The sequence below is a fragment of the Pleuronectes platessa genome, chromosome 14, assembly GCF_947347685.1.
Source record: "Pleuronectes platessa chromosome 14, fPlePla1.1, whole genome shotgun sequence".
Lineage (NCBI taxonomy): Eukaryota > Metazoa > Chordata > Actinopteri > Pleuronectiformes > Pleuronectidae > Pleuronectes > Pleuronectes platessa.
Genome location: NC_070639.1, coordinates 7,079,824 through 7,095,476, shown reverse-complemented (window position 1 = coordinate 7,095,476; position 15,653 = coordinate 7,079,824). Strand labels below are relative to the sequence as shown.

Here is a 15,653-nt window from a genome sequence, read left to right as displayed (position 1 = left end):
ATTTCATAGTGTTGTGAACGCCGACAGGATGAGAGGGACTCATCAAAATGTCTCTCTCTTTGTGGACGAGATGAAAGACTGAAACACGGCTTACAGGAACCAATAAATCATGTTTGAAGTCTTAATTTGTCATAAAATCATAAAAGCGCCATGGCTGTTTAATCAGAGCTATATCTGGTTGCCCTGCTGCAACAGGTTTGATACCTGGTGATTCCGAGAGAAACACGGCAACCTTTATCATCCACTAACAAGAGGAAACAATTAAGAGTCATTTCTTTCCTAAAGGAATTATCCTCCACTTAGAGGAATTATCCTTGTAATCGGCTCTGATTCCGACAGTGAAATGAATGTTAATATTGCGCTCACAAGCTGACACAGAGGGGAAAATATATATTGAATAATCTGATATTTTCCTTAAGTAGAAGGGATATCCGCTGGAGCTAGAAGAGGCCACTGGCCCCTGTATTCGTAAAATGATGGGCGAAAAAAGATTATGTTTGGAAGGCGTAACCCCCGTGGGAGATGTTGACCCTTTGGCTTGCATATGAATGACTTTTCATTTCTGGCTCTTGTGCTGCGCTAAAATGTTCAGCCAATCGTGTATGTGCTTCACAACGTTCCAGAATCGCAGAGGTGACAGCTCGGTTAACGTGTCTAAACCGTTCGGTACGACAGGAGCGTGTCTGATAACTGGAGCTGCGTGAAAGGTTTGATTTTTCACCATCTAGCGAACGCATGAAAAAAAGGATGCATTTTACGCACAAATTAACTTTTTACGCGCAGGCGAAAGAGTTTAATTCGTTGCGTTATTGCCTCATCGCTTCAACCATATATATATGAAAAGTATTATGATACTTGAAGGTATAATCAAGCTATCAACCAGTGGTTGGGTGAATGCACATGCTTACACCTTGCACACTTAAGTTCCCACACCTTGTCTCCGTAGTCGCCGCTTCCTGAGGCCGAAGATGCGCACTTTAGAGAAGATGTCGACCAGGTTCCCATTGCAGAGCCCCTTGTTCTTGTTGGGGCTCTTCCTCCGTCGGTTGGTCGCGGGCCGTTCCAACTGCTGCTCCCGCGCCTGCCTCTTCTGTCTGATCAGCCCACTCGCGATAGCAGCAGCCATGGCTCAAAATGTCACAACTGGTCAGGTCCAGTCTGCCCACGGGGCACAGACTACACAAACAGCCGCCTCTCACTGCTCGCAGCCCGGGTCACAGTCCCATGGTGGCGGCTGAGGGATCCGTTCCGTGATGTCAAATGTCAAATATATATATAAAAAAATCTAGGAGCAGGTTGTCTGTTCCGTCCAAACACTACATGATACACCTGAGATTAAAAGATCCGTCATCGTCACTCGGGAAATTATTGAACATGATGGAAAAATTGTGAGATCAGTTCGTGCGTAATTCCATACATGCATCAATAGCCATTGTCCCGATGGAAAGCTTACGCCAAACTCAAGCGGAGCGAGAATTCTGAGGTTCCATCATACCTGCAAAGTGACGTTTTGTTTAGAGTCTGTGACAAAGTCGCCTCCTTACACCGGCTGCAGCGTCCTCACGGCGCATTCACCCACTCTTTCCTCCTTCCACTCTGCGTTTTCTTCTCCTCCTGCGAGACGGGGTTGCTCTGTCAGTGTGTGGCGGTGGGGGGTGGGGGGACGCCTGTGCAAAAAATGTACAGCCGCCTCCTACGAAGATCGCCGCCGGAGAGAACGCAACAGCAGCCCGGGCGAAGTCCAAGTTTGCGAGAGGCAATCCGCGACAGGGTTCCCCCGCGATGAACGATCAACAGCCCCACATTTGCAGATGCAAATAAATACGCAGCCGTGTGATTATAAATTGATGCAGCGGGATGAGCTAATGCAAAGTTACACTTAAAAAAAAAAACTACCCTCAGATCCGTCGGATTATATCCTCAAAACATATTTTCTCCTTCCTTTTCCACTATCACAACAGAGGCGGGTGGGCGCGATGGGAGCCAGGGACAAGCGGAAAAAAGCACCAACACATAACCAAAACTGATTCTGGATCCTGTGGAGATGACGTCTGCATTGTGTGACAATCTGAATACAAATAAATTTAAACTTGAACCCCCCGGCGATCAGCACAGACTCACTCCGACCCGGTGGGTTTTCATCCAGAGCCTGCGGGGTGCTTGGCGATCGGTGCGTAAAAAGGATATAATGCGGCTCAATTCATTTTCCCACCTTCAAATCTCGAATAAAAAAGCCGAGAGGAAGTGGTGGTCGCTCGCTTCACTCTATATACCCTCGATCAACGTGTCCTTCCCATCAACAAGTCCTAACCAGTCGTTAGTGTACGCCTGAGAGAGGAGGAGAAGGAAGAGGAGGACCCCCCCCCCCCCCCCCACAACCCAACCCCCACTCCCTCCCTCTCGTCCACCAGGAACGATCAGCCGCTCTGAATGCTGCCATCAGACGGTGAGATGTACGCTATTCTCAAAAGCCTCCATTTGGGCTCCGTTGTGCATTTATTTAAGGATCAGACATCAAATATGAACCTGAGCTGAAGGAATCTGGATATTTCACCTCACTACTACAGTCAAACTTGTACAGTGTGAACAAAACAAATGATGTCAGTGGGCTATTACAACTGTTGGCACTCCAATGAGATGAGAAACTGTTGCTGTGTGGTGATGAAGCACATTCATGTTATTTCAAAGACTGCTCTCCCCATGTGCGCTTTGTGGCTCCAGCACCACGGACAGCGCCGGACAATGACGGAGGGAATCGGACATCGCAACCTTCACCTGCGCGTAAAGTCCACTCCTCAACCTGCAGGATGTCCTACAGCCACATGTGACTTAATCCTCCCCTCCACCCACCACCCCTGTGTTCGATTCAAAAGCTGAATCCGACACGCGAGGTTCAACACAATAAATAAAACGCCACGAGAAGACAAAACAATCCGAGTTTCCTTCCCTCGCTCCGGGGCGAGTATCATCCAAGTCTCAATCACAACAGGCACAAGAAATTAAAACTCAAGAGAGCCATCTGCTGTTTGTGGTTGTAATTAAACATTTGGGGCTGGTATAGAGGGATTGAAGCTTTGTTGCATCCTCCCTCTGTGCATGTGTTGATCCGCTTCACACCAGACGCACCTGTTGAAATCCTGCTGTATGAATATGCCACCAGGATGAGTGGAATTGGCAGATAAGCAGCATTCCTTTTTTGATGTGTCTGCATAATAGCTATGGGTGAACGGAATCAGATCATCAGCTGAGTTGAAATTATGATAACATAAATGTGCCCACATGGTGGCTGAAGATGTACTTTATAGATATAAAATATATACAGAGCATCTAAATAATATTATTTTAGATTAAAACGTGTAGGGTTTGGGGTGTCAGCAATCATCCTCATTTAAAATCAGCTATGTGCACCAGGGGTGGGATGAGATGCCCCCCCCCCATCCCAGTCCAATGACGCGGTAAAGGCTACGTGCCGTGGATGGATGCAGAGGTTTTTATATCCCATGTCTGCTGAGAAGCCTCCCATCCTCCAATCCTCCCGCTCCCCGGTGCTGTGAGAGTCACTGCAGTTAACGCTCCAGCCAGCAGCGGACACTGTCAGCTCAACAATGGTTCCCTCAGCCACAGCAAGTCGCACAGCAGCACCGTCACAGCCACTGTTCTGAATCAGAGGAGGCTAACTGTTTTCCTCACACACACACACAGACACAAGTCATTTCTCCTCATGTAGGTTTGATGATGTTAGTAGTAGTAGTAACTTTATTGTCAATTTCTACAATGAATCGATAGGACGTTTCCCACTCTCCCACGGTGAAACATATAAAGTGCACAGGCACCACAGATAAGACAAGACATTCCCTAATACTAAGTAAACATTTGTTTCCAGCTCACAGGAGGGATAACAGATTATTATAATTGGACGGTATTTTTCTTTTTTCATTCGTGAAAATGACATTTTTTAACAGTAATGTGATTAATATTGTCTAAATTGCCACAACAACCCAATTTAAAAGTACGTCTTACAAAAATAATTAATTTCCCTACACATGTGGAAAGAAAAAGGTTTTGAAATATGCAGGGCTCTTATCTCTCGTCATTTATCAACTGACAGACAGATTATCTTTGGTGAGCTTGATCCGTACAAGTGCCCCCCATAAATTACTACGAACGTGCAACTGGATCCAGAATGGGGATGATCCTGAAACGGTGAGGGGAGGAAAGAGGAGCCTTTACACTGAATCTTTTACCTTTTCATCTTAACTCAGCATGAGGCTGAAGGAGGTTGAATGCATGGATGGTCAGAAAAGCTCTTTACACATAACAGACAAGCAATTGCTAAATTCCTTTTCACAGCATGCATTGGAGAAGAAAACCTATTCTAGCAGTCTAATCCAGAAGAATGCTTCACTATCAAACTCAACACAACGCAGGGAGCAAAACAATACATCAAAACCTTCTTACAGATTCATTCGTGGAGCAAAACAAGTTCGCACGTACCTACATTTTTTTTCCTCCTACACGTGAACGAATGAGAGTCCATGATGGTCCCATTCCAAAGCGCTATAACCCCAGAATTTTTCCTGTGTCTCCTAATGCTGGATTTATACTGCCCCTGCCAGGATCTAACGTGGTTACGGAGAACTGACAGTCTGCCCCGAGCGTTTGTGAACAAATTGACGTTTTAATTTGTTCACAAACGCTTTAAACATTTCATCCGTTCTTTACGTTAGGTCACAGAGAAAGGCAGTTCGATGAACACACTTGGACATTTCACCCGAGACAAATGAAACAGGACTTAATGTTGCCTCAGGTTGTAATTAGCAAGAAATCAGCAAAGTTGCTAAGAAATTGCGGGTGAAACACTGTTCATATCAGTTTCTACTTCTCTATTATCAATAAATTATTTACGCTGACTATCACAGACTTTAATATCATGTTCACTTGACCAGTATAAAAACATGGCAGCCAAAATGGAAAAAGATTCAGCGAAGGGTTTGACGCATGACTTGAAGCCACAGCCTCATCAGGTCAGAACATGTTAATCCAATCTTCTCTGAGGAGATTACATTATTGTAAGTAAGACGCCCCATTGCAGTGGAAAAGCAAATGTCGCCCAATGGAACTGGGACAAGCAACCCATTTGATCATTGCTGTGACTTTGCCCCGGGGCCATGTTCTCTCATCACCCGTCCTGATAGTAAAGATAGTTAGTGAGACTCAGCACTTCACAGGCTCAGTGAAATAAAAGAAGCTTAACATGCTCCAATCAAATTATACTGCATTGTCAAAAGACAGAGAATTAATTTAATTTGAGATGAGTAATGATTTTGCGGAGCTGGGATTTTGTGACGTTTTCTTTTCTCCCCTCGTCTTTTCCATCCTTCCCCGGGCTTTGGCAGTTTAATCATTGATTATCACGAGTCTCACGAGGGCCCCGCTTATGGCCCGCGAATGTATGGGTCTCGTTTGTTTTGACGAGTCTCATGGACGGAGCTAATCAAGGGGCCGAGATAGACGAGCGAGCATCGAGAGCTTGTAAAGAGAGGAAAGAAAATGGAAAGCTTGTCTTAAGTGCCCCGGAATAAATAGAGTATCGGAGAAGCCCTCGAGGTGGTGAGCACCACAATAACCAGGAGTTTAACAGATTCATGTTCTGGTGGGGGAAGGTTAGTATGTGTAGCTTTGATAAGATACTTCAATGAGTCATTACAAAATATGTTTTGTGCGTTTTTTCTTTGAATAGTTGGTAACTCATCCTAAGGTAGCACTTGAGCTTCAGCGAAGAGGTGGGACAAGATAGTGCACTTGTTACTTAAAGTGAAACAAAAGGGATTACAATGGGATTTGGAACGTTAAATGGGGGAAACCTGAAAGTAAATGGTGAAGTGCTTTTACACATAGGGAGCAGCGATGGAGAAAGTGTCACTGGGCGCTGATCACTGGATTTGACCGATCTGAGAGTGGAACAGAGGATAAGATGGAGCCCGTTCAGTACAATACTCTGTTTCTTTGCATCTATGGCCCATTTAAAAGACTACCCATCCTTCTATACAACTTATTATTTGAAAGTCGCAGGGATCTGGAGCCCATTGCATTGGGCAAGAGGTGGGGGTTCACCCTGAGCATGTCGCCAGTCCATAACAGGGCCGACATGCAGAGAAAAACAAACCTGTCACTCACACCTATGGATCATTTTGAGTCTCCAGTTAACTAAAGCTGCAGGTTTTTGAACTCAGAAAGACCCTGGTCTGCCGGCAGGTTCAAACCCCTGAACCAGAGCTCGGAGAGACAGTGCTGACCACTGCACCACTGCACCACCGTGAATTACTAATTTATTGTCACTCACTCAAAATGTTAACACCACTGTGAACTACACAGGAAGAGAAGAAGTCATTTTTAAATAAATTGAAAGGAATTTCCAGAAAAGTTTTTGTGATACAGCAGCTAATTCCATCCAATTATTATTCATACAGTGCAGAATCATAATATTACATTATCTCAGGGCGCTTAACATAGGGAGGTCGAGACCTAGCAAAACTAAAGAGAAAACCAAAGGTTCCCACAATGAGCAAACACTCAAAAAGAACAGCCCTTTATATGGAGTTCCCCGTACACAATCAGTTTGTGCAGTATATTGGGCTGTGCTTGTTTCTAAATATAACATGTGTGGATTAAATTGAACGATGATATTAGATGTGGTGTTCCACTGGACTGCACTGAGGTGTTCCTAACTTTTTTATCCTCCTATTTACAGACATGAGGGGATCAGATTACCAGAAATACCTCAATATCATTTAGTCCTGTGCAACATCTTTGCTGAAACTCCTCTATGACACTGTCGAAAGCAAACAATGAAAGGAATGCCTGTTGTGCTGAATTGAACCCAATTCAGTGGCGTGTGGTGAATAATGACTAACTGCACGATGCAGCCTATGCGACATGAAGGTGCAGCCTCCTAGTGGAGTGAGCCTTTAGTATCACAGAGCTTTTTCCTGCTGAAAACATGCCAATGAATAACCGACTGACTGAGCTACCTGGAGGGATCAAATGAGCAGCAACCTTTACGTTCTGCTTTACTGCAAACAGGATCATTCATGCGACACTGCAGATGAATAATATATTTGAAGAGGTTGAAAAACAAGCCAGGAGACAGTTTAGCTCCACACGAGCGGCGAAGGAGCCGATACATCAAGTCCCCGCTCCCTTTAAATAGCTGCTTCATCATCTCATGCGGTCTGTCATAAAACCATGTACATCGCATTATCGCCGCAAGCTGCACTAAATATGCCACGGGAGAATATGTATAGCCGCATTACAATACGTCTCTCTGTTGTGAGCGTGATGGAGTGTTGCCCCTCCCCGAGGGACCAGATTAGAAGGGGCCTGAGGTGTGGAGCCCTCCGACGGAGACATTAATGAAACAGAGGGGCTTCAAAGTGTGAGCTGCACTCACAAATAGCTTAGACCAAGACAAAAAAAAAAAACTTAAACAGCTGAACTGCACATATAGTAAAATAAGAATCAGCTGCCAAGGCTGGCGTGCACCCCTGCATGTGGAAGAATCAGAGAAGGGAGGTTGGAGGACGGCCCTGTTGGGAGGAATTTAAGTTTCTGCAGAGAGAAGGCGATGAAGCAACAGAGTTCGATCATCTTAAAGGTCCAGTGTGGAAGATTCAGGTGAAAGGGATCTACTGTATAGGCAGAAATTGAATATGAAAAAATCCCAGTGAGGTTTTTCACTAGTGTGTTTCATTTAAATTATACAATTGTTGTTTTCTTAACCCTAGAATGGCCCCTTTTTATTTAAATACTTTATATTCCTTTATTAGGAGGCCGCCCGAGTTTTACAGTAGCCCAGACTGGACAAACTAAACACTTTTTGAGTTATTATGACAACTGAAGGCTGCCACAGGTTCTCTTTCATGTTTGGAAGGGAAGGGTGTTCAGCTGCAACATGCAACTTTACCTATAGATGTCACTAAATCCTACACACCGACCTTTAACAATAAATTTAGAAAGACGGACTAATTGGTAATATATGTTTTAATATATGTGGCTCTGGGCTTTTATAGATATCCTTTGAGTTTCCCCATATTTGAAAGAAAACCTAATTACAGCGAGTAGGAATTGGGCACAAGTGCAAGTAATTTAACAAAGTCCTGTGGCTCCTCAGCATATACACAGTCTATGCTCCCGACGAGCAGTGATTGGTTAACAACCGAATAAAAACCCAAATCACAATTCAGGACAGAGCCAAACACTAATGTGATCAAGGAGATAAATATATAAACAGAGAGGGAGGCAGATGAAGATGAAAATCAGTCAGCCAAGGCCAGACGTGGAGCAGCAAAAACATTGTCACAATTCACTGAGGAGTCAAACATGCTGGTCACACACACTCATCCTCGCTGGTCTCTGCCACACACTGACACTCAAACACACACACACATACACTCACACTAACACTCACACTCACACATACTCACACTCAGACACACGCACACACTCACACACTCACACTCACACTCACTATCCGACATCCACATACACACACATTCATACACGCACACCAACACCCACACCCCACCACCCACACACACACACCTACCCCCCCCCCCCCCCCCACACACACACACCCACACACCCACCCACTCACACACACACACACTCACCCACACACACTCACACACTCACTCACAGCCACTCGCACACACACACACACACACACACACAGCTCCATCCTTTGATCCTATTTTCGGTCTGCAGCAGTGATGGAATGTGCCCTGTCAGCAGTGCTGCAGAGTGAGGTTCCTTGGAGAAGCCCTGGGCAGTGTGGGAGAATATCAAATAGTCCAAACCCCTCTGGAAAGACCTGCCTCCGGAGCTGAAGGCTGACCCCGGGTGCGTAGAGGTGTGCATCGCTGTAGTGTTTACCTCCCGGTGGGTGCATGTGCTGGTGCATGGGGAGCATGGGTGCTGCACTATATGAAATGAGGTATATACTATAGGTGTGCACATTAATATGAATGATTTTGTGATGCAGGAGAGAGACCTGGGTGCATAGTAGTTTGATAGAATTGTAATTAGGGCGATGTCAGGTCAGGACGAGCTCCATTTGGGAATTCAAAGATGTGATACGGACAAAATCAGGTCGGTAAATGCTGCCGTTAATGTAAAAGGAATCCATTCTAATATGTCCGCAACGCAACCCACAAACACACGATCAACGGCAGGAGAAATTAACAAGGATGCACAAAGGGATTTCTCCGTTTCGGTCTTTTCAAATACATAAATGAAGCGGCCACTGACCTTCAGCTGTGGTAATTGTCTTTTCTCTCAACCTGGATCACTGTTAAGCTGCGGTCCACAGGTCCGTCAGAGTCCCTGATAGCAGTACTACTACTGACACTACAGTACCACACTAAATAAATATACTTTTTTGAGGAAACACATTCACTTCCGTTCATTTTGACAGAAATATGATTTTGTTATATATTATGTCACACTGAGGGTTATGTATCAGAGATGGTTCACCTGAGAGTCGAGGGCCTCTGCAGGAATACTTTAGTGTTAGGTGAGTGGTTATCCTGTCCCCGACATTTTGGGTAAGATGAAACCTATCTGCTCCCTTACATGATGACACTGAAATCTTCTTCTGCAGTCTTTTGGTTTGCATGTAAGTTGGACCAATACTCTTCCCTATATACATATCTGTGTTATAAAGGAAGTTAACTAGTCAACTTATAGGGCGCTTTCACACAGGCCTTGTTGAAAAGATTTGGAAAAAGAAAATTTAGTAAGACCAATTAGCTGTTCTCTGTCTGGATCAAACTGTTGGTTTGAATAGTTCTGACTTTCTGACTAATTGCAGGAAGTTCAGACAGCATTAAACAATAGATGAAGGATTGCTTGTAGTTTTTACTTTAAAACGATATATTTAAAACACAAGGCCATTTATTCTGCAGGTACTGAGGCTGTTAAGATTTTTTGTGTAGCTATGAACTTAACAAAGTGAACCGGTTAATTTATTTCTCCAGTAAAACAGAGACTACTTTTTTCTATACATTTCCTAGTTAGCAAATACAATAGCGGAATAGACAATACACCGACATCAGACGGACGCTTGTCTACAAACCAACCAGTCAAGTATAGGTAGGTGCAGCCCATGTAGGCGATGATGACAGGGCGTTGTACTAAAGCCTTAAAGGGACAGTTCTTCCAAAAATGAAAATTAAGTCATTATCTACCACATGTCCACAAAACACTTCTCTGAAGCCTTAGACCATCACACTGAGTCTCCACCCACAGTCTTCAGAGCAGACAAACCACAAACCACACAACCTGCACCTCAGAGCTTCCCTCCACCATCCATTCGTCTTTTCTTTACATCCACTACATCAATTCCATTAAAAACTTTAGATTACACATTGTTTCTAGATAAATAAGTGAGGCTCATCGAAGTATTTTATTAACCAATCTGAAAACCCACAAGTAGGTCAGAGATTAACATGAGATCAACATTTAGCCTTTCTTCCAAAGATTTCTATAAGATAATTAACACATCTCTAATTTCTGTATGGTACATTATAACAACATGCTGTCTGCTATCATCAGCAATACACCTTTCACGATACATGATGGGAGTTTTAACTGTTCAAAAATAATGTTTAATGGAGCTTTACAGGCACATCCAAAGGTCATCTCATTAATTAAAGAAACTCATTAACGGTTGTGTCTAATAGTGTGTTTCATATAACTCCAGCTTTAGTGTTTCATTCCTAGAGGTCTGTTGAGGTGTGTTCAGGCGATATGCACCAGGTACCTCTGATGAGACCGTGTGTGTGCGGGACCTCAGCCGCCTCTGATTGAGCACAGCTATAAAGTTCCCCCTAAGAGACAATGAAAGACTAATAATGTCTGAAGTGGTTATGATGCTTATCGTCATTAGACCGCTCTGACCCTCTTAGCCCTGAGAATAAACCGAGGTGAAAAAAAGACGTCACGCTGCCCCTGCAGAAATAATGTGCATGCTTGTGTTTGACTGCGGGCTAATGGAGGGGACAGTGGGACGAGGAGTGCAGTGATTAGTCTGAAGTGACAGGGGTCAATCCTGCAGTATGACAGCAGTCATTAACCGGCAGACATCCTGACCCACTCACACACTCAGTCGCCCATTAACCCTGTCACAGATCAAATGTTAGCGCGGTGTCAAATACATCAGATGCTTCTCGCGCTCCCCCGATTCCCTCCGTCTCCTCTGAGGTGTCTGTGATCGACGCTGTGACACGGACACGCGAGACTGAATCCAACTCCAGTCGGGACACATGAGGACCACATGTCCCTGTCTAGTATTTTCCTGTTAAATATTTAGAAATCTGTTTTTATTTTGAAGTTGATCTCATCTAGCATTGTATATATGTGTAAGATGTTAAAGTAATTCATTACTTTATATCAGGCTTTGTTGTACTTGATATCCTGATTGCCTTTGTTTTAGTTGCCTCTAATGACTTTAGACAACATACGCACAGACCTACACACAAACACATTGCAGTACAACAACTTCAAAATGTGTCACCAGCTGAGAAAATATCCTCATGTTACTGATGTGTTACTTTTTAAACAATTAATCAACACTAAAAACTAGAATGGCACTTGATCATACCACCAAGTCCCAACAGTTCACTTCAATTCACTCAAGCTGCACCAAAGCCCACACACTCATAGAGACCAGTTCACTAAATATTCCTGATTGTTTTAATCAAGATCCGTGAATTACTGTCTGGGAAATCAGTCAAATTTATAAAAAGGCCCACACACTATATTACAACGATAAATAAAGGGACAATAAATCCTGCAACTGCACCAAAATAAAATTGTTGTTTAATTTAACCCACACCGAGTGTCATGGTAATCCTTTCAGTAGCTTTTGCGTAATCCTGTTTACAAACAAACAAACACAAAGAAGCAACCAACAAATAAACAATCAGGGGCCAAAACAAAAGGGACAAAGACGATTACTTTGTGTTGACACAGCTCACTAAGATAAGAGAGTTGATGCAAAGGAAAATAAAATAAATGTTTTACAGACAGAACAAAGTGTCATGTAATGAGGATTAGCACTTCAAGGAAAGGAAACCCTGGAAAAAAGTTAGATTTAGACACGAGGGCTGAACAATAGCTCTGCCTTCTGTTTTTAAAGTGATTGAGCAATGCATCATGTGCATTTAGGAAACATTTAAAAACAATTAAGCAAATCCCTAATGACATAGACAAAACATTACTTGTTTGTGTTGATTTCATTATGGAATGCATTTGCAAATACATAATATACTGCATCTCATTGTAATTTATATTCCATCTGGCTATAGGTACATAAAAGCATAAGATGTGTCGTTTTCTACCTGATTCAAGCTCTATTTTATTTTATTATTTAATAAACGTCTTAAAATGTGCATTTTCCCATTAATTAGCACTTCCCAGCAAACCATATGAAACAATTAGTGACACTGTGACAGGCATCAGGAAAGGCAGCTGCCCTGGTTACAAATGCTCTTCTGCTTATTTGCCACTAGAGAGCAGTGCAGAGCTCAGCAGGACGCTGCTGCAGGATTACACTGTTGATTAAAGGAAGAGCTGCTCTGCACACCAAATATATATTGTTGTTTCTATTTTAAAAATATTTCTCCTCAGGTATTTGACAACTTCCACAGTGACTCAAACAAAAGAGTTTGCACTAACTGGAGCTTCATCAACTTCAATTTGCAACGGGGGCAACACACAGTGTGAGAAGATCCTGTGAATTAAACATAGAGTCGATTCCCTGGGAAAGAAAGTCTGTCATGTTGGGGCTTTGTCTCCACTGCTATATATAGCTCTGTGTCTTCGGCTGCATTTAGACGAGCAGCTGTCGAAGCGCTAGACTGAACCAAAACTGGAGCCTTTCACAAGAAATGAAACACTTTCTTTTCTTTAGATGTCCATGATGCCCTCAAGTGGCCAAAACATGCTACATCCCAGATACTATGTGTGTGTGTGTGTGTGTGTGTGTGTGTGTGTGTGTGTGTGTGGACATAAAAACCCATGTGTCTGACTATCTATCAGTTCGATCAAATCCAGCTACCAATCAATTAACTCGTAAAGGCCGCGACCACATGAGGGATGCAGTGATGAGAGCTCAGAGTGGAGCAGTGACGTATGAGTAGACGAGGTCATGTTGAGAGTAATAACTAATATCAGCAGTGACTCATTAGCGATGAGCCATAATCTGTTTATGTTTCTGGGTGCTGTAAAACGCTCATTGATTCTCGGTTGCCAGCTGGTATTCCCTAAAAATGTCTGCTCCCGATAAATTCATATAAATGTATCGCTGCGCGTGTGTGTGCGTGTGGCAGAGAGAGAGAGAGAGAGAGAGAGAGAGAGAGAGAGAGAGAGAGAGAGAGAGGGGGGGGATATAAGAGCAACGAGAGAGTAAAACTAAAGAGTAATGGAAGAAAACAAATAAAAGAGGCTTTTGTTTTTATTTCCGTATGTTATGCAATAGAGGCACAGAGGGCTCTATGATATATGGATCAGAGCCTTAGGACACAGTTTCCAATAGCACTCAGTGGTGCAGTGCTGCAAACACACACACACACACACACACACACACACACACACACAAACACAAACACACACACACACGGAGAAAGCTGGTCACTGCTAATGTGCACATGAGATCACACCGTTGTGTTTATGTGTCCTTAATGTAAAATGAAAACATCGGCCTCTCCTAATCAATCATTGATGCTCTGGCAGCTCTGTGTCATCACAAATCCCTGGTTATTAATAGCACAGACAAAATTACATAAAATGCTAATTATCCCAGTTGTAGTGCAGACCCTGGTAGACTTCGTACATCTTGATTTGTCATTGGGCTGTGTGCCACAGGTTAAAGGGTCTTGGTAGGAAACTAAGTTGTGCGCGTCAGCAGGTTATGAGGCAGGTGCTGAAATCAGCACATGAGCCGGAACGATAGTGAAATCAAAGAATCAAACACCATCTCTTCTCTCCATGTCCCGGAGCCCTGATTAACATACGTGCAAATCAGTAGAGTTAAATAATAATGATAGAAATGTATTAAAAAGGCAGAGAAGAGTACTTTATTTTACTCTGCGTCAAACCGAGATATAAAAGAGTGGAGAAAAATATAAAAACAATTCTGTTTCATTCGCATGTCAGCGGTCGGGGCCTAATGAGAAATGACACATTTGTAATTACAGTGGACCATAATTAGCTGCAGTGTAAGTGAGAAGCCGGAGCCCAGGTCTGTATGACTGGGCCCCAACATGAGGGAGCGAGCACATTCACTCATTTCAAATTCAAAAATCACTTCAATGCAATAAAAAAGCCATATAACTGTAATTTTCTCCACAGACTCTCGGCTGGGGGGGGACTTTTGGTCAGAGAGCTCAAACGCTGGCAGCACGGACACGTACGTTGGCCGTCGCTGCAGCTGCTGGAGCTCGCTCACCTCCTCCTTCACACCCACTTGCAGAGGAGGTGGAGGAGGACGAGGAGGAGGAGGCGTTCTCACCGCAGGCCTCGGGATATTAAAGATAGAGGGTTTATTTGGCAGAAGACGGTGATGCTGGTGAGAGAGTTGCAACTTGACACAGCCGACCGTATGATGGCTGCTACCGCCCCGTCATTTAAAGGGACACAAATATCAAATGAGTGATGAAACCCTGTATTGAACGTTGCTGAAACAATGTAGTATTTTACTTCTTTGAAAAGAAAGTGTCATGGATTCACACTGGTTACAGTGAATTCAGAGGTGACACATTTTTATCTGTGAAGAACAGGAACAAACTCATCCTGCAGCGTATCATTTATTCTTAGACAGAATTCGAAAGTAACTTAAAATATTTACTCAAGTATTGTCCTTGCAAGAAATATATTTGAATCCAAAGCATTTCTGTGACTGCAACAGTTATCAGTAAGTTTAAAGTTTTACTTGCAAGATATAATCTCAGTTTATAAAACATGGAGTAATGCTACAGATTAAAGAACCCAAGAACCCATGAAAATGAGTTAAAATCAGCTCTGCTATTAAAATGACCGAGTGAAGGATAAGCGGATGAACAGACTTGCATCTTAGTCTAAGTAAGCTAAGTAAAAGCCAAATGCAGAATCCCTGCTCCTTAAAAAGGAGCCCTAAGGGTTAAGAGCGTTAAATTATTATGTTTAATGTATCATTATATATCTGTTATAGGATTACTGGTGCAGATGCACTGACATGTAAGTGCCGCGGGGGGCTGGAGCCATACCAGCAAATCATTGGGTGAGTAATGCTATTTCCCAAAATAGAGCTAAATGGCAAATGGGTCAATTTCAAGGAAAAGAGGGTGGAAAAACTTGCGCATCACTTTCTGCACTTAGTGTATTCAGGACTAACGATGACTCCACACAAAGAAAGCTGAAGGATTTAAATTTGATCAGTTTTTTCCTAACTCCAGCTCCAAATAATCATCATGTACAGTGGTCAACTTATCGGATAAACCACCGGTCAAACTGGCATCACACTGTGTCATCACGTCAATGCATTGTTCCGGAGGATGTAAAGCATACAGCCAGTGACTCTGACCAAAGGGTTGTCCGCGTCCACCAGGATGCACGTG

General features: G+C 43.3%; 1 protein-coding gene across 2 annotated transcripts in view; it reads right to left on the bottom strand.

The window, feature by feature from the left end:
• Nucleotides 1-15,653, bottom strand: part of fgf14 (fibroblast growth factor 14) — a 99,032-nt gene that overhangs the window by 34,560 nt on the left and 48,819 nt on the right. The window contains exon 1 of one of the 2 annotated variants that reach the window (XM_053440620.1): nucleotides 934-1,126. The exons of the other annotated variant lie outside the window; for it this stretch is intronic. Within the exon in view, the coding sequence (XP_053296595.1) occupies nucleotides 934-1,126 (193 nt within the window). Of the gene's footprint in view, nucleotides 1-933; nucleotides 1,127-15,653 lie in introns of those variants that run through there. 2 annotated transcript variants of the gene reach the window in all.